This window comes from Pipistrellus hanaki (assembly GCF_964339955.1).
Source record: "Pipistrellus hanaki genome assembly, chromosome: 3".
NCBI lineage: Eukaryota > Metazoa > Chordata > Mammalia > Chiroptera > Vespertilionidae > Pipistrellus > Pipistrellus hanaki.
The window spans coordinates 95,075,038-95,091,196 of record NC_140505.1 but is presented as its reverse complement, the minus strand read 5'-3'; the positions used below and the strand labels follow the sequence as shown (position 1 = coordinate 95,091,196).

Below are 16,159 nucleotides of genomic sequence, written 5' to 3'. Positions count from 1 at the left end.
ATATGGTATCATATCTTTTGTGAAAAATGATAGTTTTACTTCCTTCTTTCCAAATTGGCCACCTTTTATTTCTTCTTCTTGATCTCTGTGGCTAGGACTCCAGTAAGAGTTTACCACTGATTCTTGGAAGCAACTGATTAAGTATCAATAATGGTACTCAGTGAAATGAGCCATTCTAGAAAGTTTAGGATGTGTAACATTAGTGGAATTATTTTTCATTCTTATTAGAAATATTAATTTGTTATTTCTTTACTGATAGTTTCCTTTTTAACATGGTGTTATTGTTATGCCCAGACTTCATAATCCCCAAGGACCACCAGGGAGCCGAGTCCGATGCAATAAACAAAAGAGCCACTTCCATGCTAGCATGGGCTCTGTCCCACTCACACGGACAGCATGGCAGAAGAGAGTGAATTTCGCCAATCTCTGAGGTTTTACTCCTGTGGTGATGTCACTGTTTTGGCTGACCCTGATTGGGCTAGGGTCCAGTTACACAAAATGGAGGATAACTCCGCCCTGCCCCACAGTGGAGTCAGGAGTTTATCCTCGCCCTGCCCTGCCCTCTCAGTTATTATATAAATATATCTATTAATCTAATTGTGTTTGGGTTCTAAAGTGAGCTTAATTACAAAGCATAATAAAACATGAAGATCAACAATATTAACTGCTATATTTTATTCCAGTTCCTTGGACTATTTATTAGGATCTCTGTATCTAAGGCTAAAGTGAATTACAGAGTTTTGAATAATTGCTGTGTATGCAGCTGGGAGAAGTAACTGAAACAGGAAAGAAATCTATTACGTCACAACACCATTAAGGAAGCAAATATAGAATTACTAGAGTTTAAACCTATTTTCAGTATTTTTAAATTATATGTTGAATGAAAATGCTAAACTTGAAGAAGATTATTGAGTCTCCAGTTCCTTTGAGCAGATGCCAAGGGCTAATGAATATAAGGAGTATTATTATTGTTAATAACAATAATTAATATAAAGTTTATCTTAAAATGAGATGCTTTAAAAATAATATTGAAGATGACAAAGTGTATATATATTTTTCTCAATAAAGTTTTAGATTGTAAAACTACATCATAATTATTATTTCCTATAAAACACATTGTATTTTAATTATTATTATTTCTTGTAGTCAAGATATTTAAAGAGAATACATATGAAAAATGCACCAAATTCTTATATAAGTACAACCAATGGACATAAAACTCTGGGGAGGGAGGGGATGTGTGAGGGAGGGAGGGGGGCAAAAAAAAAATCAATAAAATATAAATAAAATTTAAAAAAAAGAGTTGCTATCTGAATAGAGGAAAATATATCGTTATTCTAATATTTACACTGATGACAAAGGCAAATACCATTTGTTCATTACAGCAGTAATAGGAATGTTTGAATTCTCTAGAAGTTAATTTTATTTTTGAAGTTCTTTATGACCTCAAAATTTTAAAATACTTTTTTTCATGATAAACTTTGATATAGGTTTTTGCAAATTTCTGAAGTACTGGTTAGTACAAAGTTTTTTTTCTTAGAACTTAAGTGTGGTATAAAATGGCCAACGTAAGTGATGCCACTTGCCTGTCATGAACTCACTGAATGTCTCCAGCAGCTGAACAGGTGAGTCACTACACTTGATTTGAATAGGCTCAGAGTTATTAGGTGAGATTAGATTTAGATTTGGAAGAAAATTCTGAAATCACTTGTTAACTTTCTAATTTTACAAAAAAGATAAAATGAACCCACAGACTTTGAATTTTGTGCTGGGTCTAGCAAAATATAACCCTGGTCTCCTGACTTCTAGTGAAATGCTTTTTTTAAGAATAGCAGTCACCAACTTTTCAGACCTCATGGACCACTAGTGGTCTGTGGGCTGGTGACTGCTGCTCCAAAGGTTACCTTAAACCACCGGTCACCAACCTTTTGGACCTCATGGACCATCAGTTGTCCACGGACCACTGGTTGGCAACAGCTGTTTTAGATAAAGATTCTTCTAAAAAAAAAAAAAAAAACCACTATCTTGCTATTAGGGTTTAATAATTTGGCATTCTAAATACAGACTGACAAAAACAAAGCCTGCCTATTAAGCTGCTAATGATGAAAGTTTTGTTTACTTCTTACCAAGTAATCATGAAGTACATTTCCAATCTTGAACTCCTTCTTGTTTCTTACCTGTCATTACTGATTAATTTTTACTGTATAATGTGCATCCAATTTCTCAATAGAAAGTGACCAGAGGATGAATCTACTCCTTTTCATTGACAAGAAAAATAGTGACATAAAAATAAATGTTCTATAATATACATGAAAATATTTTCAGAAATGTTTTACTTGTGGATTCCTTTGGAAAGAAAGAGGGACAGCAGTTTTATAGCTTGTGGTCACCAACCAATAGCATAGTAACAATGTTTTAGAGACTAGTCTACACCTCCTACTCAGTAGTGTCATTGTTTCTCCTTATTGTATTGTAAGCAGCTTCTCTAACACCCCATCCTGGTGGACATAGTCCTGCTACAGCCATAATAGCTACTTTCTCTAGCACTGATCTAACTCCTCTGTTACACCAACATTAGTGCTGGGACTTGAGGATGGTAATGGCAGTAGTGACACTCAGATCATGGAAGCACCACAGACATTACTAGAATATGGACTCATATTTCTGGTGGTTTTGAAATTGTGGGATAGCAAAGAGACCAATAGCTGTGACAACATAGGGCTAGGGTGATGGGAGGGAAAGCAAGCTTATGTGGTGTCTACTCAGTGCCAATATTGTTTCATTCTCATTCAACCTAGATGTATAAGCTCCACTTTCTAGAATAGAAGATAGTTTCTGAGAGATCAGGTTTCTTGACCGAGGTTGTCCAGCTTATATGGGCAAATCTGGGGTTTAATTGTGTCCATATTTCATTCTGGGCCGGTGGCACTGAGATTCTCGCTACTCTGCTTAGCTTTGTAGCCCCCAGCTCCCATGTCAGGGGCTTCCACACCGATTGGACTAAAAGAATGTCTGGGGAGAACTGGGAGAGGTCGGATAAGCCAGGCATTTCTCTTTTTCCCCGCTCTGATGTGGCTCTGTACTACCACACCAAGTGACCCTGAGCTCCAATAGCCTTCCCCTTTTAGTTCACAGTGTCGCTACTTCTCAGATTGTCTGCTTAGCAATCCCATCACTTCTGAATACCTCTATTCCAAGTTTATTTGACTCTGAAGTTGATATTAAAAACAAACATCAGCCAAAGCTGTTTTGGCTCAGTGGTAGAGCATCGGTCTGCGGACTGAAAGGTCCCAGGTTCGATTCCGGTCAAGGGCATGTACATTGGTTGCGGGCACATCCCCAGTAGGGGGTGTGCAAGAGGCAGCTGATGGATGGCTCTCTCTCATCAATGTTTCTAACTCTCTATCTCTCTCCCTTCCTCTCTGTAAAAAAATCAAAATATAAAAAACAAAAAACAAACAAAAAACAACAACAACAACAAAAACCCAAACATCATCTGATTTAAGTCCAAGAACTGCCATTTATTACCTGACTTCTTTTCTCTAAAATTGAGTTAAAACTTTCTCCTAGGGTTATTTGAGGCTTAAATGGAACAGTGGAGGGGAAACCTACCTTTGTTGTAAGAAGATATGTTATCATTGTATGTTTCTGTCATTGAAGCTGACAACCCACACAGACAGAGGGTCCTTAACTTCAGTAAAACCTTTCCGTCTAAGTCTTCTATCTGGGAAACTTCAGACATCATTGTTGCCTGTATCTCACCCACAGAGATTCTCATCTTGGTTGTCCTGGGGGTGGAGTAGTATAAATATTTCTCTCTGTTCCTCCTCTAGTGCAGCTAGAGCGTGGTCTGGTTCCTGAGTAGGGACGGCTAGGCATTGAGAAAATGAAAGAGACAGACACAGAGATAGAAGGAAAAAGCTGGGGCCAGGTGGGACCACTGTCCTCTGTCAGGACAGGGATCTTGAGCCAATACAGCATATTTATTTTATAGAGAAAAAACAAAACAAAAACACATACACAAAACAAACAAACAAACAAACAAACAAACAAAAAAACAACCCAAAATCAAACCAACAGGAAGTTTTACTAAAAGCCAAGACAAAGGAGATTATGTGCATTCTTCTGGTGCTTGGCTGGATTTAAATAACAAAACCCACCCCCTGGCACTGGAGCTGAAGGTCACGCTGACAACACTCCTGCCTTTTAGCAAAGTGTGTTTTCAGGATGTGGCTTTGCCAATGCCACTGGATTCAGCTGACAATAATTTAAAAAATGCTCATGTGCCATCCCAGGCACTCTCTACAGGGTAGACTTAGTAGAAGTCTTGGTGGTTATAATGAGCAGCTAGAGAGAAAATCAAATATTACTTTACACCTGTGGTTCTCCATGTGTGTTCCTCAGACCAGTAGCATTGGAGTCACTTGGGACCTTGTTAGAGATTCACATTCTTGGGTCCCACCCAGACCTGCTGAATCAGAGACTGTAGAGTCAGGCCCTGCCATCTGGCTTAACAAACCTAAGTGAGTGATGTCTGCTCAGGTTGGTTGGGGTGTGGCAATGGGAGGTGCATATGCAGTATTTCAGCCTCAGCTCCCTGTGGTTTTTCTCTCCTTTCACCTCAGCTCTCCTGTGTGGTCCCAGCTCTCCACTGGTGAAGGGGCCTCTTGTGCCATCCCAAACACAGTTCTGGATACTTTCTGTTAGCCTATGCATATACTGCTTACATTACTTTCTTGGCTGCTGACTCTGGCAAGCCAAATTTAGACATTGAAGTAGAATTTATTTCTGCAACCTATGTACTAGTATTAAGCACCTACTGTATGCCAGGAACTGTGCAGGGCCCTGAGAGTGCCCCAGTAAAGTAGGAGAGAGTCTCTGCCTTCACAGCACTTACAATCCAAGAAGAGACCACCAAGCAGTTGAGCAATTAAAATCTGCCATCACAAATGCTGTGGAAGAACTCTTGCCCTAGCAGGTTTTCCAAACATGAGAATAGCACCATTATTTCTCTGAACTTAGTGAGCATCAGATTTACTCATATCAGATTCCCCCCCCCCCCCCCACACACACACATATTGAAGGTAAAATGAATGCACAACAGGGGGAAGGACCCATTTCATTAGACATGAAGTAATAAGGCTATGATGGCTTCAGGCCTTGAAAGAGTAAGACCTAAAGTAAAACCATCAGGGAGGACTGGGTATTTAAGTCCTGAGGGCATTCATGGGCCTGGGACCACACAGGAGGCTCTACTAAGAAGAATTTGAGAGGCAAGGCTCTGATCACACAGCATATGAGACTCTGAAGCCCTGTCCAATAGCCAAGTATTCACTTCAACAATAGTTTGGAAGATGACCATTTTTTAAAATGCTATATTATTTGGGACCTACTCTGTTTTGGAGAATCAAACCATTTGAAGTGCAGTGCTCATTATCTCCACAAGGGGGCATCTATATTCTTTGTTTTTGTTTTCCATCTGGTGGCCAGTTTCTACCCTGTTGCCCCGAAAATAAGACAGTGTCTTATATTAATTTTTGCTCCCAAAGATGCGCTAGGTCTTATTTTCAGGGGATGTCTTATTTTTCCATGAAGAAGAATACGGTACACATTTATTGTTAAATGAAAATAAAGGAAATTTATTACCTGAATACGGTATGGTAGTACGGTAGTTGTCAACACAAACCAGACAAACTGTGAATCCTACAGTATCAAGAATTTACTCATTTATTCAATGACAATCATGTCATCATCTTCTGGAACATCATCATAACAATCCAATTCCTGAATTTCCTGGTGAATTTCTTGTGACGCCATTTCTTTCAGATTCAGTGGACCAAATCTCTCATGTTTAGCAATAGCATTCTGAGACAGAGCCTGGGGGGGGGGGGGCTTATATTTGGGGGGATGCCTTATATTTCACTCAGAAGGAAACCTGTAAGTAGGTCTTATTTTCGGAGGATGTCTTATTTTTGGGGAAACATGGTAGTTTCAAACTGGCTTGGAATAAACAGAAGAGTCACTTAGATTTTGCTGTTTGCAGAGCCAACTTCATGTAATTTTGAAAGCTCTGTTAATTCTGAGTGGTTATAATTTTTCCATTGGAACTTTGGAGTGTTAGATTAGGGTATCAGAAAAGCAAGGGCTGTGCCTCTCCTAACAGAATCCCTATGATATGTGGGCTCAGTGTTAGAGAGTTCATCTGTGAAAACATTTCCTTCACTAATGCCTATGAATAAGACCTGTCACCCTGCTATTTAAAAGAATACTAATATAACAGCAAAAAAGGTCGATCCATTAAAAATCATGAAACAAATGATGTATTTTTAATATATATATATTAAGATATTTATTTATTTTAAATCTGTATTGTTGAGAGTGTTACAGATGTCCCCCTCTCTCCCTTCCCCATAGTGACCCCCTCCACCAGGTTCCCGTCTCACCCCAGGCTTTCACCACCTTACTGTCTGTCTTCACAGGTAAGATCTTTAGTTAATCTCTTTCTGTCCCCCTTTCCCCTCTTCCCTCTGAGATTCATCAGTCTGTTCCATGCTTCCATGCCTCTGATTCTTACCAGTTTATTTTGTTCATTAGATTTCTTGTTTGTTTATTTTGGTCTTTAGATTCAATTGTCAATAGGTATGTATTTGTTACCATTTTATTGTTTATATCTTTTATTTCTTCTCCTCCTTCTTCCTCTACTTTTAAAAAAGTGTATATTACAGGGGGTGCTGAAGATGGCGGCTGGCAGGATGGAGGTGAAGGAGAGGAAATGAGTAAATGTGGGGATGAAAGGAGAGGGTGTGTGTGGTGTGTATGAGTGAGTAAGGGACAGTTAAATCCCCGTAGGAGCAGCAGGGGCTGGCAGACCAGGCTCTCTTGGACAGGGAGAGACTACCACCACTTTGGGCACTCCCCAAACTGTGGGACTTTGGCATGGAGCTCATACCATCTTGAAGGGGAGAATGGCCTTTTCTAATAACTCATTAGCACCACCACTTAGACAGGCCTTTGACTTTGCCCACAACCCAGCAGCCACTACAGCTAAAATCCTGCTGTCCCACCAGCAGACCCTTGTACCCTGGGACCTTCACCTCCAAAGGGGCACTGTTCCTGCAGCAGTAAGTGCAACTTACCCCCTCCCCAGCAGCAGAATTCCGGACACCACATTCAAGTGTTTCAGCGTGCAGGCATCCAGGGCACACCACTCTGTAGGCAGTGCCTGGGAGCTACTGGGAGCCCTGCTGGATGTGATTTTGTACAGACAAGGGCATGCTGCCCTGCAGTAGAAATTCTGAATTCCCTCTTCCTGAATAACTGCCCACATACACCCCAGCTGTGTAACTTCAGCACCAGGGCCCCTCAGAGTGTGTCATAGCTCTGCTCCGGCAACTGCACCACCACAGTCACACGTTTTCGATGGGCAGGTACCCTAAACCCATCTATCCACAGGGCGCTCATGGGAGCTGCTGTGAGCCCTTGCTGGGTGTGATCTTGGACAAACAGGGATGCAGTCCTTCTGGCAATAGAAATTCTGAATTCACTCATTCTAGATACCTGCCCGTAGACACCTCAGATACGTAACTTCAGTGCCAGGGCCCCTCAGAGTGCATCAGAGCTTTGTGCTGGCAAACACACTGCCACAGTCATGCATTTCCAAAGGGCAGGCATCCTGAGCCCATCTATCCACAGGGAATTCATGGGAGTTGCTATGAGTTCTCACTGGGTGTGATCTTGAACAAACATGAATGCACTTCCCCAGCAGTAGAAATTCTGAATTCACTCATCCTTGATACCTGCCCACAGACACCTCAATTATGTGGCTTCAGTGCCAGGGCCCTTCAGAGTGCTTCAGTACCCCTCGCTGGCAAATGCACCATGGGGGCCCCTGTGAGCTGCCACTGGGAGCATGCACCTATCAAACACAGGTGCAGCAGCAAAAGCTGAGTCTGCCTACCCCACAGCTGCAGAACTCTGGACACCACAGTCACGTTTTCCCAGAGCACAGGCCTCCTGAGCCCCATCACCCAAACAGATGGTTCCTGGGTGCCACTGTGAGTCCCTGCTGGGCATGCATGATTTCAGTCAAGGGCACAAGACAGCAAAAGTTGGGACACCCCCTTCCACAGCTGCTGACTTCTAGACCCCACAGTTGTACCTTTCCATCTTGCAGGCCTACATCAAGAGAACCTAAATAGCTCAAGTAGGGATCTATGCTGGATTACCAAGCCCAGGAGACCTGAGAGATCACACGAGTAGCACAATCCCCCGAAAGAACCTGGGTAGCAAAGCAATCGGACCTATAATTAAAATGTTACAGCAAAACATGGGAAGATAAAAAAAAACAGTCCCCAAAAGAAAGAAAAAGAGGAATCACCAGAAAGGGAGTTGAATGAAATTGAGGCTAGCAACATATCAGAGAAAGAATTCAGAGTAATGGTTATAAGGATGCTCAAATGGCTAGATGACAAATACAAACAGCTCACTGACAAATACAACTCAATGAGAACACTAAGGAGCTGAATGAGAATGTCACCAACATGAAAAGGAACCAAGAGGAGATAAAGAATGATGTAGCTGCAATAAAAAACACAATGGCAGTCTTAAAACAGTACACTAGAAGAGGCTGAGGACTGCATCAGCGAATTAGAAGACAAGGTAGGAAAAAAAAAACACACACACACAAACACAGTAGCAATGGGAAAGAAGACTTAAAAAGCAAGAGGAGAGCCTAAGGGAGCTTTGGGACAACACAAAATGAAACACCATTTGCATAATAAGAGTACCGGAAGGAGAAGAAGGGAACCAAGGAATAGAAAACCTGTTTGAAGAAATAATGACAGAAAACTTTCCTGATATTGGCAAGAAAAAAAACTATGCAAGTCCAAGAATTACATAGAGTCCAAAACAAGATGAACCCCCCAAAAAACCAACACCAAGACACATCATAATTAAATTGGCAAACATCCAATGACAAAGTAAAAATCTTAAAGGCTGCCAGGGAGAGACAGAAAGTTACCTACAAGGGATCTCCTATTAGAATATCAACTGATTTCTCAACAGAAATACACAAGGCCAGAAGGGAATGGAATGAAACATAAAAAATGATGCAAAGCAAGGGACTTAATCCAAGAATACTTTACCTAGCAAGGCTATCATTCATCATTCAAAATTGAAGGTGGAACCAGAAGCTTCACAGATAAAAAAAAGGCTAAGAGAGTTTATTGCTACCAAACAAGCAATGCAAGAAATGCGAAAGGGACTGTTGTAAAAAGAAGAAACAGAAAGGCAAGAAGAAAAACAAATAGTAAGAATAAAAATGACAACAAATAAGTACTTATCAATAATAACATTAAACATAAATGGATTAAATGCACCAATTAAAAGACACAGGGTAGCTGAATGGATAAGAAAACATGACCCATATATTTGCTATCTGCAAGAGACACACCTCAGAAAAAAAGGATTCACACAGACAGAGTAAAGGGATGGAAAAATTTTTTTCAGGCAAATGGAAATGAGGAAAAAGCTGGAGTTGCGATACTTATATCTAATAAAATAGACCTCATTGTAAAGGCCATAACAAGAGATAAGTAAGGCCACTACATAATACTAAAGGGAGCAATTTAACAAGAAGATATAACTCTGGTAAGCATATATGCACCCAATATAGGAGCACCCAAATACATTAAAAAAACTTAGGGAAGATATCAAGGAAGAGATCGATATCAATGCAATTATAGTAGGGGACTTTAAGAACAGGAACAAGACAGGGATGCCCACTCTCACCACTCCTATTCAACATAGTACTGGAAGTGTTAGCTACAGCAATCAGACAAGAAGAAGAAATAAAGGGCATACAAATTGGAAAAGAAGAAGTAAAATTGTCATTATTTGCAGATGACATGATACTGTACATAGAAAACCCTAAAAACTCCATAAAAATATTATTAGACTTAATAAATGAATTTGGCCATGTAGCAGGACAAAAAATTAATGCTATGAAATCTATGGCATTTCTATACACCAACAGTGAACTTGAAGAAAGATTAAAGAGAGATTAAATTTACCATTGCACCAAAAAAATTAAGATACCTAGAAATAAACTTAACTAAGGAGGTAAAAGACCTATACTCAGAAAACTACAGGACACTGAAAAAAGATATAGAGGAAGACATAAATAGATGGACAACCATCCTGTGTTCATGGATTAGTAGGATCAACATCATTAAAATTCTATACTACACAAAGGAATCTATAGCTTCAATGCACTCCCCATTAAAACATTAATAGCATATTTCAAGCTGTCCAAAAATTCATCTGGAATAAAAAAGGACCCCAATAGCTGCAACAATCCTGAGAAAAAAGAGCAACGTAGGAGGGATCTCAATACCAGATATCAAGCTGTATTACAAAGCCAGTATTCTCAAAATTGCCTGGTACTGGCATAAGAACAGACATATAGACCAATGGAATAGAATAGAGAACCCAGAAATCGACCCAAAATACTGTGCTCAATTAATATTTGAAAAAGGAGGCAAGAGCATATAATGAAGTCAAGACAGTCTCTTCAATAAATGATGTTGGGAAAATTGGACAGATACATGCAAAAAGTGAAACTGGACCACCAACTTACACCATACAAAAAAATAAACTCAAAATGGGTAAAGGACTTAAATGTCAGATGGGAACCACAAAAATATTAGAGGTATCCACAGGCAGCAAAATCTCAGACATATACTGAAGCAGTTTCTTCACTGATACTGCTCTTGGGCAATGGAAATTAAAGAGAAAATAAACAAATGGTACTATATCAAAATAAAAATCTTCTGCACAGCAAAACAAACCATCAACAAAACAAGAAAGCTCACTGCATGGGAGAACATATTTGTCAGTGTTATCTCTGATAAGGGTTTAGTCTCCAACATTTACGGGGAACTCATACAACTTAATAAAGGGAAGATACACAACTTAATCAAAAAATGGGCAATGGACCGAAGTAGATATATTTTTTTTTTCATTAAATTACTTCTTTTATTACTCACTGCTTTCCATTACATTACTTGCACTCATTGATTAAGTAGAATTGAAGCAGGGTTAATTATTAATCTTACTTTTATTTCTTCCATTTAATTGTTATTCTACTAAAATCTTAGAACAACAGGAAATGCATAATATTGCAGATTTCCTAAAAGTTAATTTGCAAGTTGAACTTGGGTATATTAAAATTAAATTTTAAATCATTTAGAGAATAAACTTGATAGACTTCTTTGATTATGAAAGTGCTTGCCCTGGTGCTTACTTGGTGCCTAGCTAAATTCTTTTTATTTTATTTTATTTTATTTTTTTAAATTTTTTTCTATTTTTTTTATTTATTAAATTATTATCTGTGTATATATTTTAACATTGCCCCCTCCCCCCATACATACCCTCCCTCCCCAGAGTTTTGTGTCCATTGGTTGTACTTATATGCATGTATACAAGTCCTTCGGTTGATCTCTTATCTCCCCCAGATCTCCCTACTCTCCCCGCTGTAATTTTACAGTCTGCTTGTTGCTTTACTGTCTTTATATCTATCTTTTGGTTTGTCAGTTTATAATGTTTTTTAATGTCCATAAATGAGTGAGGCCATGTGGTATTTCTCTTTTATTGACTGGCTTATTTCACTCAGCATGATGTTCTCTAGTTCTATCCAGGTTGCTGCAAATGCTGAGAATTCCTTCTTTTTTATGGCAGCATAGTATTCCATTGTGTAGATGTACCATAGTTTTTTGATCCAATCATCTGCTGACGGGCACCTAGGCTGTTTCCAGATTCTAGCTATTGTAGATTGTGCTGCTATGAATATAGGGGTGCATATATCCTTTCTGATTGGTGTTTCTAGTTTCTTGGGATATATTCCTAGGAGTGGGATTACTGGGTCAAATGTGAGTTCCATTTTCAGTTTTTTGAGGAAACTCCACACTGTTCTCCACACTGGTTGAACCAGTCTGCATTCCCACCAGCAGTGCACGAGGGTTCCTTTTTCTCCACAACCTCGCCAACACTTGTCGTTTGTTGATTTGTTGATGTTGGCCATTCTGACAGGTGTGAGATTGTACCGCATTGTCGTTTTGATTTGCATCTCTCGGAAAATTAGTGACTTTGAGCATGTTTTCATGTGCCTTTTGGCCTTCCTTCTGTCTTCTTTTGAAAATATTCTATTTAGATCCATTACCCATTTTTTAATTGGATCATTCGTCTTCCTTTTATTTAGTTGTATAAGCTGTTTGTAGATGTTGGAGATTAAACCTTTATCAGTGGTAACATTTGCAAATATGTTCTCCCACACAGTGGGCTTTCTTGTTGTTTTGTTGATGGTTTCTTTTGCTGTAAAAAAGCTTTTTATTTTGATGTTTATTTTTGTTTATTTTCTCTTTAGCTTCCATTTGTTTATTTTCTCTTTAGCTTCCATTGCCCTAGGGGCAGTATCAGTGAAGAAGTTCTTTTGGCATACGTCAGAGATTTTGTTGCCTGTGGATGCTTCTAGTATTTTTATGGTTTCCCATCTGATGTCTAAGTTTTGTATCCATTTTGAGTTTATTTTTGTGCATGGTGTAAGTTGGTGATCTAGTTTCATTCTTTTGCATGTATCTGTCCAATTTTCCCAACACCATTTATTGAAGAGACTATCTTGATTCCATTGTATATTCGTGCCTCCTTTGTCAAATATTAATTGAGCATAGTGATTTGGGTTGATATCTGGGTTCTCGATTCGATTCCATTGATCTATATGTCTGTTTTTGTGCCAGTACCAGGCTGTTTTGAGAACAGTGGCTTTGTAATACAGTTTGAAGTCTGGTATTGAGATCCCTCCTACTTTACTCTTCTTTCTCAAGATTGCTGTGGCTATTCGGTGTCTTTTATTGTTCCAAATGAACTTTTGGAGAGTTCTTTCTAGGTCAGTGAAATATGCCGTTGGTATTTTAATGGGGAGTGCATTGAACCTATAGATTGCTTTAGGAAGTATGGACATTTTGATGATGTTGATTCTACCAATCCATGAACATGGTATGTTCTTCCATCTGTTTACATCTTCCTCTATCTCCTTTTTCAGTGTCGTGTAGTTTTCCGCGTATAGGTCCTTTACTTCCTTAGTTAAGTTTATTCCTAGGTATCTTAATTTTTTTGGTGCGATGGTAAATGGAATTGCTTTTTTAGTCTCTGTTTCTATAAATTCGCTGTTGGTGTATAGAAATGCCATAGATTTCTTGGCATTAATTTTGTATCCTGCTACATTGCCAAATTCATTTATTAAGCCAATTAGTTTTTTAATGGAGTCTTTTGGGTTTTTTATATACAATATCATGTCGTTTGCAAATAAGGATAACTTTACTTCTTCTTTTCCAATTTGGATGCCTTTTATTTCCTCCTCTTGTCTAATTGCAATGGCTAGTACTTCCAGTACTATGTCAAAGAGGAGTGGCGATAGTGGGCATCCCTGTCTTGTTCCTGTTCTTAGAGGGAATGGTTTTAGTTTTTGCCCACTGAGTATGATGTTGGCTCTGGGTTTATCATATATAGCTTTTATTATGTTGAGGTATGATCCTTGTACTCCCACCTTGTTGAGAGTTTTTATCAGGAAAGGGTGTTGGATTTTATCAAATGCTTTTTCTGCATCAACTGATATGACTATATGATTTTTATCTTTCAATTTGTTTATGTGATGTATCACGTTTATTGATTTGCGGATATTGTACCAACCTTGCATTCCTGGAATAAATCCTACTTGGTCATGGTGTATGATCTTTGTGATGCTCTGCTGGAGCTGATTTGCAGGAATTTTGTTGAGGATTTTGGCATCTATGTTCATGAGGGATATTGGCCTGTAATTCTCTTTCATTGAGTTGTCTTTATCTGGTTTTGGTATTAGGGTGATGCTGGCTTCATAGAAGGAGTTTGGAAGTGTTCCTTCCTCTTGAATTTTTTGGAATAGTCTGAGGAGGATAGGTTTTAGTTCTTCCTTGAATGTTTGGTAAAACTCTCCTGTGAAGCCATCTGGCCCTGGGCTTTTGTTTGCTGGAAGCTTTTTGATGACTGTTTCAATTTATTCCCAAGTCACTGATCTATTGAGATATTTAGATTCTTCCTGATTGAGTTTTGGAAGTTTGTATTTTTCTAGGAATATGTCCATTTCCTCCAGGTTATTCAGTTTGTTGGAATAGAGTTGTTCATAATATTTTGTAACAATCCTTTGTATTTCAGCGGGGTCTGTTGTTATTTCACCTCTTTCATTTCTGATTTTGTTTATTTGGGTCCTCTCTCTTTGTTTCTTGGTTAGCCTGGCTAGAGGTCCATCTATCTTGTTTATCCTTTCAAAGAACCAGCTCTTGGTTTTGTTGATCTTATGTATTGTTTCTTTGGTCTCTATGTCGTTTATCTCCGCTCTGATTTTTATTTCCTTCCTTCTGCTTACATTGGGCTTTTCTTGTTGCTCTTTTTCTAACTCTTTGAGTTGTAGAGTTAGATCATTTGTTACCATTTTTTCTAGTTTTTTGCAATAGGCTTGTCGGGATATGAACTTCCCTCTCAAAACTGCTTTTGCTGTGTCCCATAGATTTTGGATAGTTGTGTTTTCATTGTCATTTGTTTCCAGGATGTTTTAAATTTCTTCCTTGATTTCTCTGGTAACCCAGTCCTTGTTTAATAGCATGCTGTTTAGTCTCCATGTGTTTGATTTCTTTGGATTATTTTTATTGTAGTTAATTTCCAGTTTTATGCCATTATGGTTGGAGAAGATGCTTGATATGATTTCTATCTTCTTGAATTTGAAGAGACTTTGCCTATGTCCCAAAATGTGGTCTATCTTTGAGAATGTCCCATGTGCGCTTGAGAAGAATGTATATTCTGTGGCTTTGGGGTGGAATATTCTGAAGATGTCGATTAATTCCATCTGGTCTAGTGAGTCATTTAGGATTGATATTTCTTTGCTGATTTTTTGTTTAGATGATTTGTCGAAGGGTGACAGTGGGGTATTAAAATCTCCTACTATGATTGTATTGCTATTAATCTCTTCCTTAATGTCCTCCAGCAGTTTTTTTTATATATTGGTGTGCTCCCGTATTGGGTGCATATATATTTACCAGGGTTATTTCTTCTTGTTGGATTGTACTCCCAACAAGTATTATGAAGTAGCCTTCATTATCTCTTATGTCCTTCACTCTGAGATCTAATTTGTCAGATATAAGTATTGCTACCCTAGCTTTTTTTTCATTTCCATTCGCCTGGAAAACCTTTTTCCATCCCTTCACCCTCAGTCTGTGTGCATCTTTTTTTCTGAGGTGGGTTTCTTGTAGAGAACAGATATATGAGTCTTGTTTTCTTATCCAATTTGACACCCTATGTCTTTTGATTGGAGCATTTAGTCCATTTACATTTAAAGTTATTATTGATGGATACTTATTTGATGCCATTTTTATTCTATACCCCTGTGTTCCTTCTTTGCTTTCTATTTCTTTAATTTTACAGTAGACCCTTTAGCATTTCTTACATTGCTGGTTTGGTGGAGATAAATTCACTTAGTCTGTTTTTGTCTGTGAATCTCCTGATTTCACCTTCACTTTTGATTGATAGCCTTGCTGGGTATAGTATTCTTGGATTCAGACCCTTTCTTTGCATGACTTTGTATATTTCATCCCATTCCCTTCTGGCCTGATAAGTTTCTGTGGAGAAATCAGTTGCTAGTCTGATGGGGGTTCCTTTATATGTAACGTTCTGTCTCTCTCTGGCTGCTTTTAAAATTCTTTTTTTGTCGTTGGTGTTTGCCAGCTTAATTATAATGTGCCTAGGGGTCGGTTTTCTGGGGTTATTTTGCTTGGGACTCTGCGAGCATCTTGGATTTGTGTGGGTTTTTTCTTCTCTATCTCCGGAAAGTTTTCTGTCATTATTTCTTGAAATACGTTTTCCATGTCTTCCTCAATTCTCTTTCCTTCTGGAACCCCTATTATTCTAATATTGTTTTGTTTTGTATTGTCACAAAGTTCCCTTAGACTTTCCTCCTGCTTTTTAATTTTTTTTCCCAGAAGCTGTTCTAATTGGGTATTTTTTTCCATCTTGTCTTCTAGCTCGCTGATGCGGTCCTCTGCTTCTTCTAATCTACTCTTGATCCTTTCTATTGAGT

The 16,159-nt window shown here is 38.7% G+C and overlaps 1 protein-coding gene across 6 annotated transcripts in view; it reads left to right on the top strand.

Moving 5' to 3' along the window:
* FGF9 (fibroblast growth factor 9) overlaps positions 1-16,159 on the top strand; it is a 188,245-nt gene that overhangs the window by 62,879 nt on the left and 109,207 nt on the right. For 5 of the 6 annotated variants that reach the window (XM_084878655.1, XM_084878653.1, XM_084878654.1 and 2 more), the window contains one exon: positions 6,415-6,479. The exons of the other annotated variant lie outside the window; for it this stretch is intronic. In XM_084878655.1, coding sequence (XP_084734781.1) covers positions 6,415-6,479 — 65 coding nt within the window. The remainder of the gene's footprint in view (positions 1-6,414; positions 6,480-16,159) is intronic. 6 annotated transcript variants of the gene reach the window in all.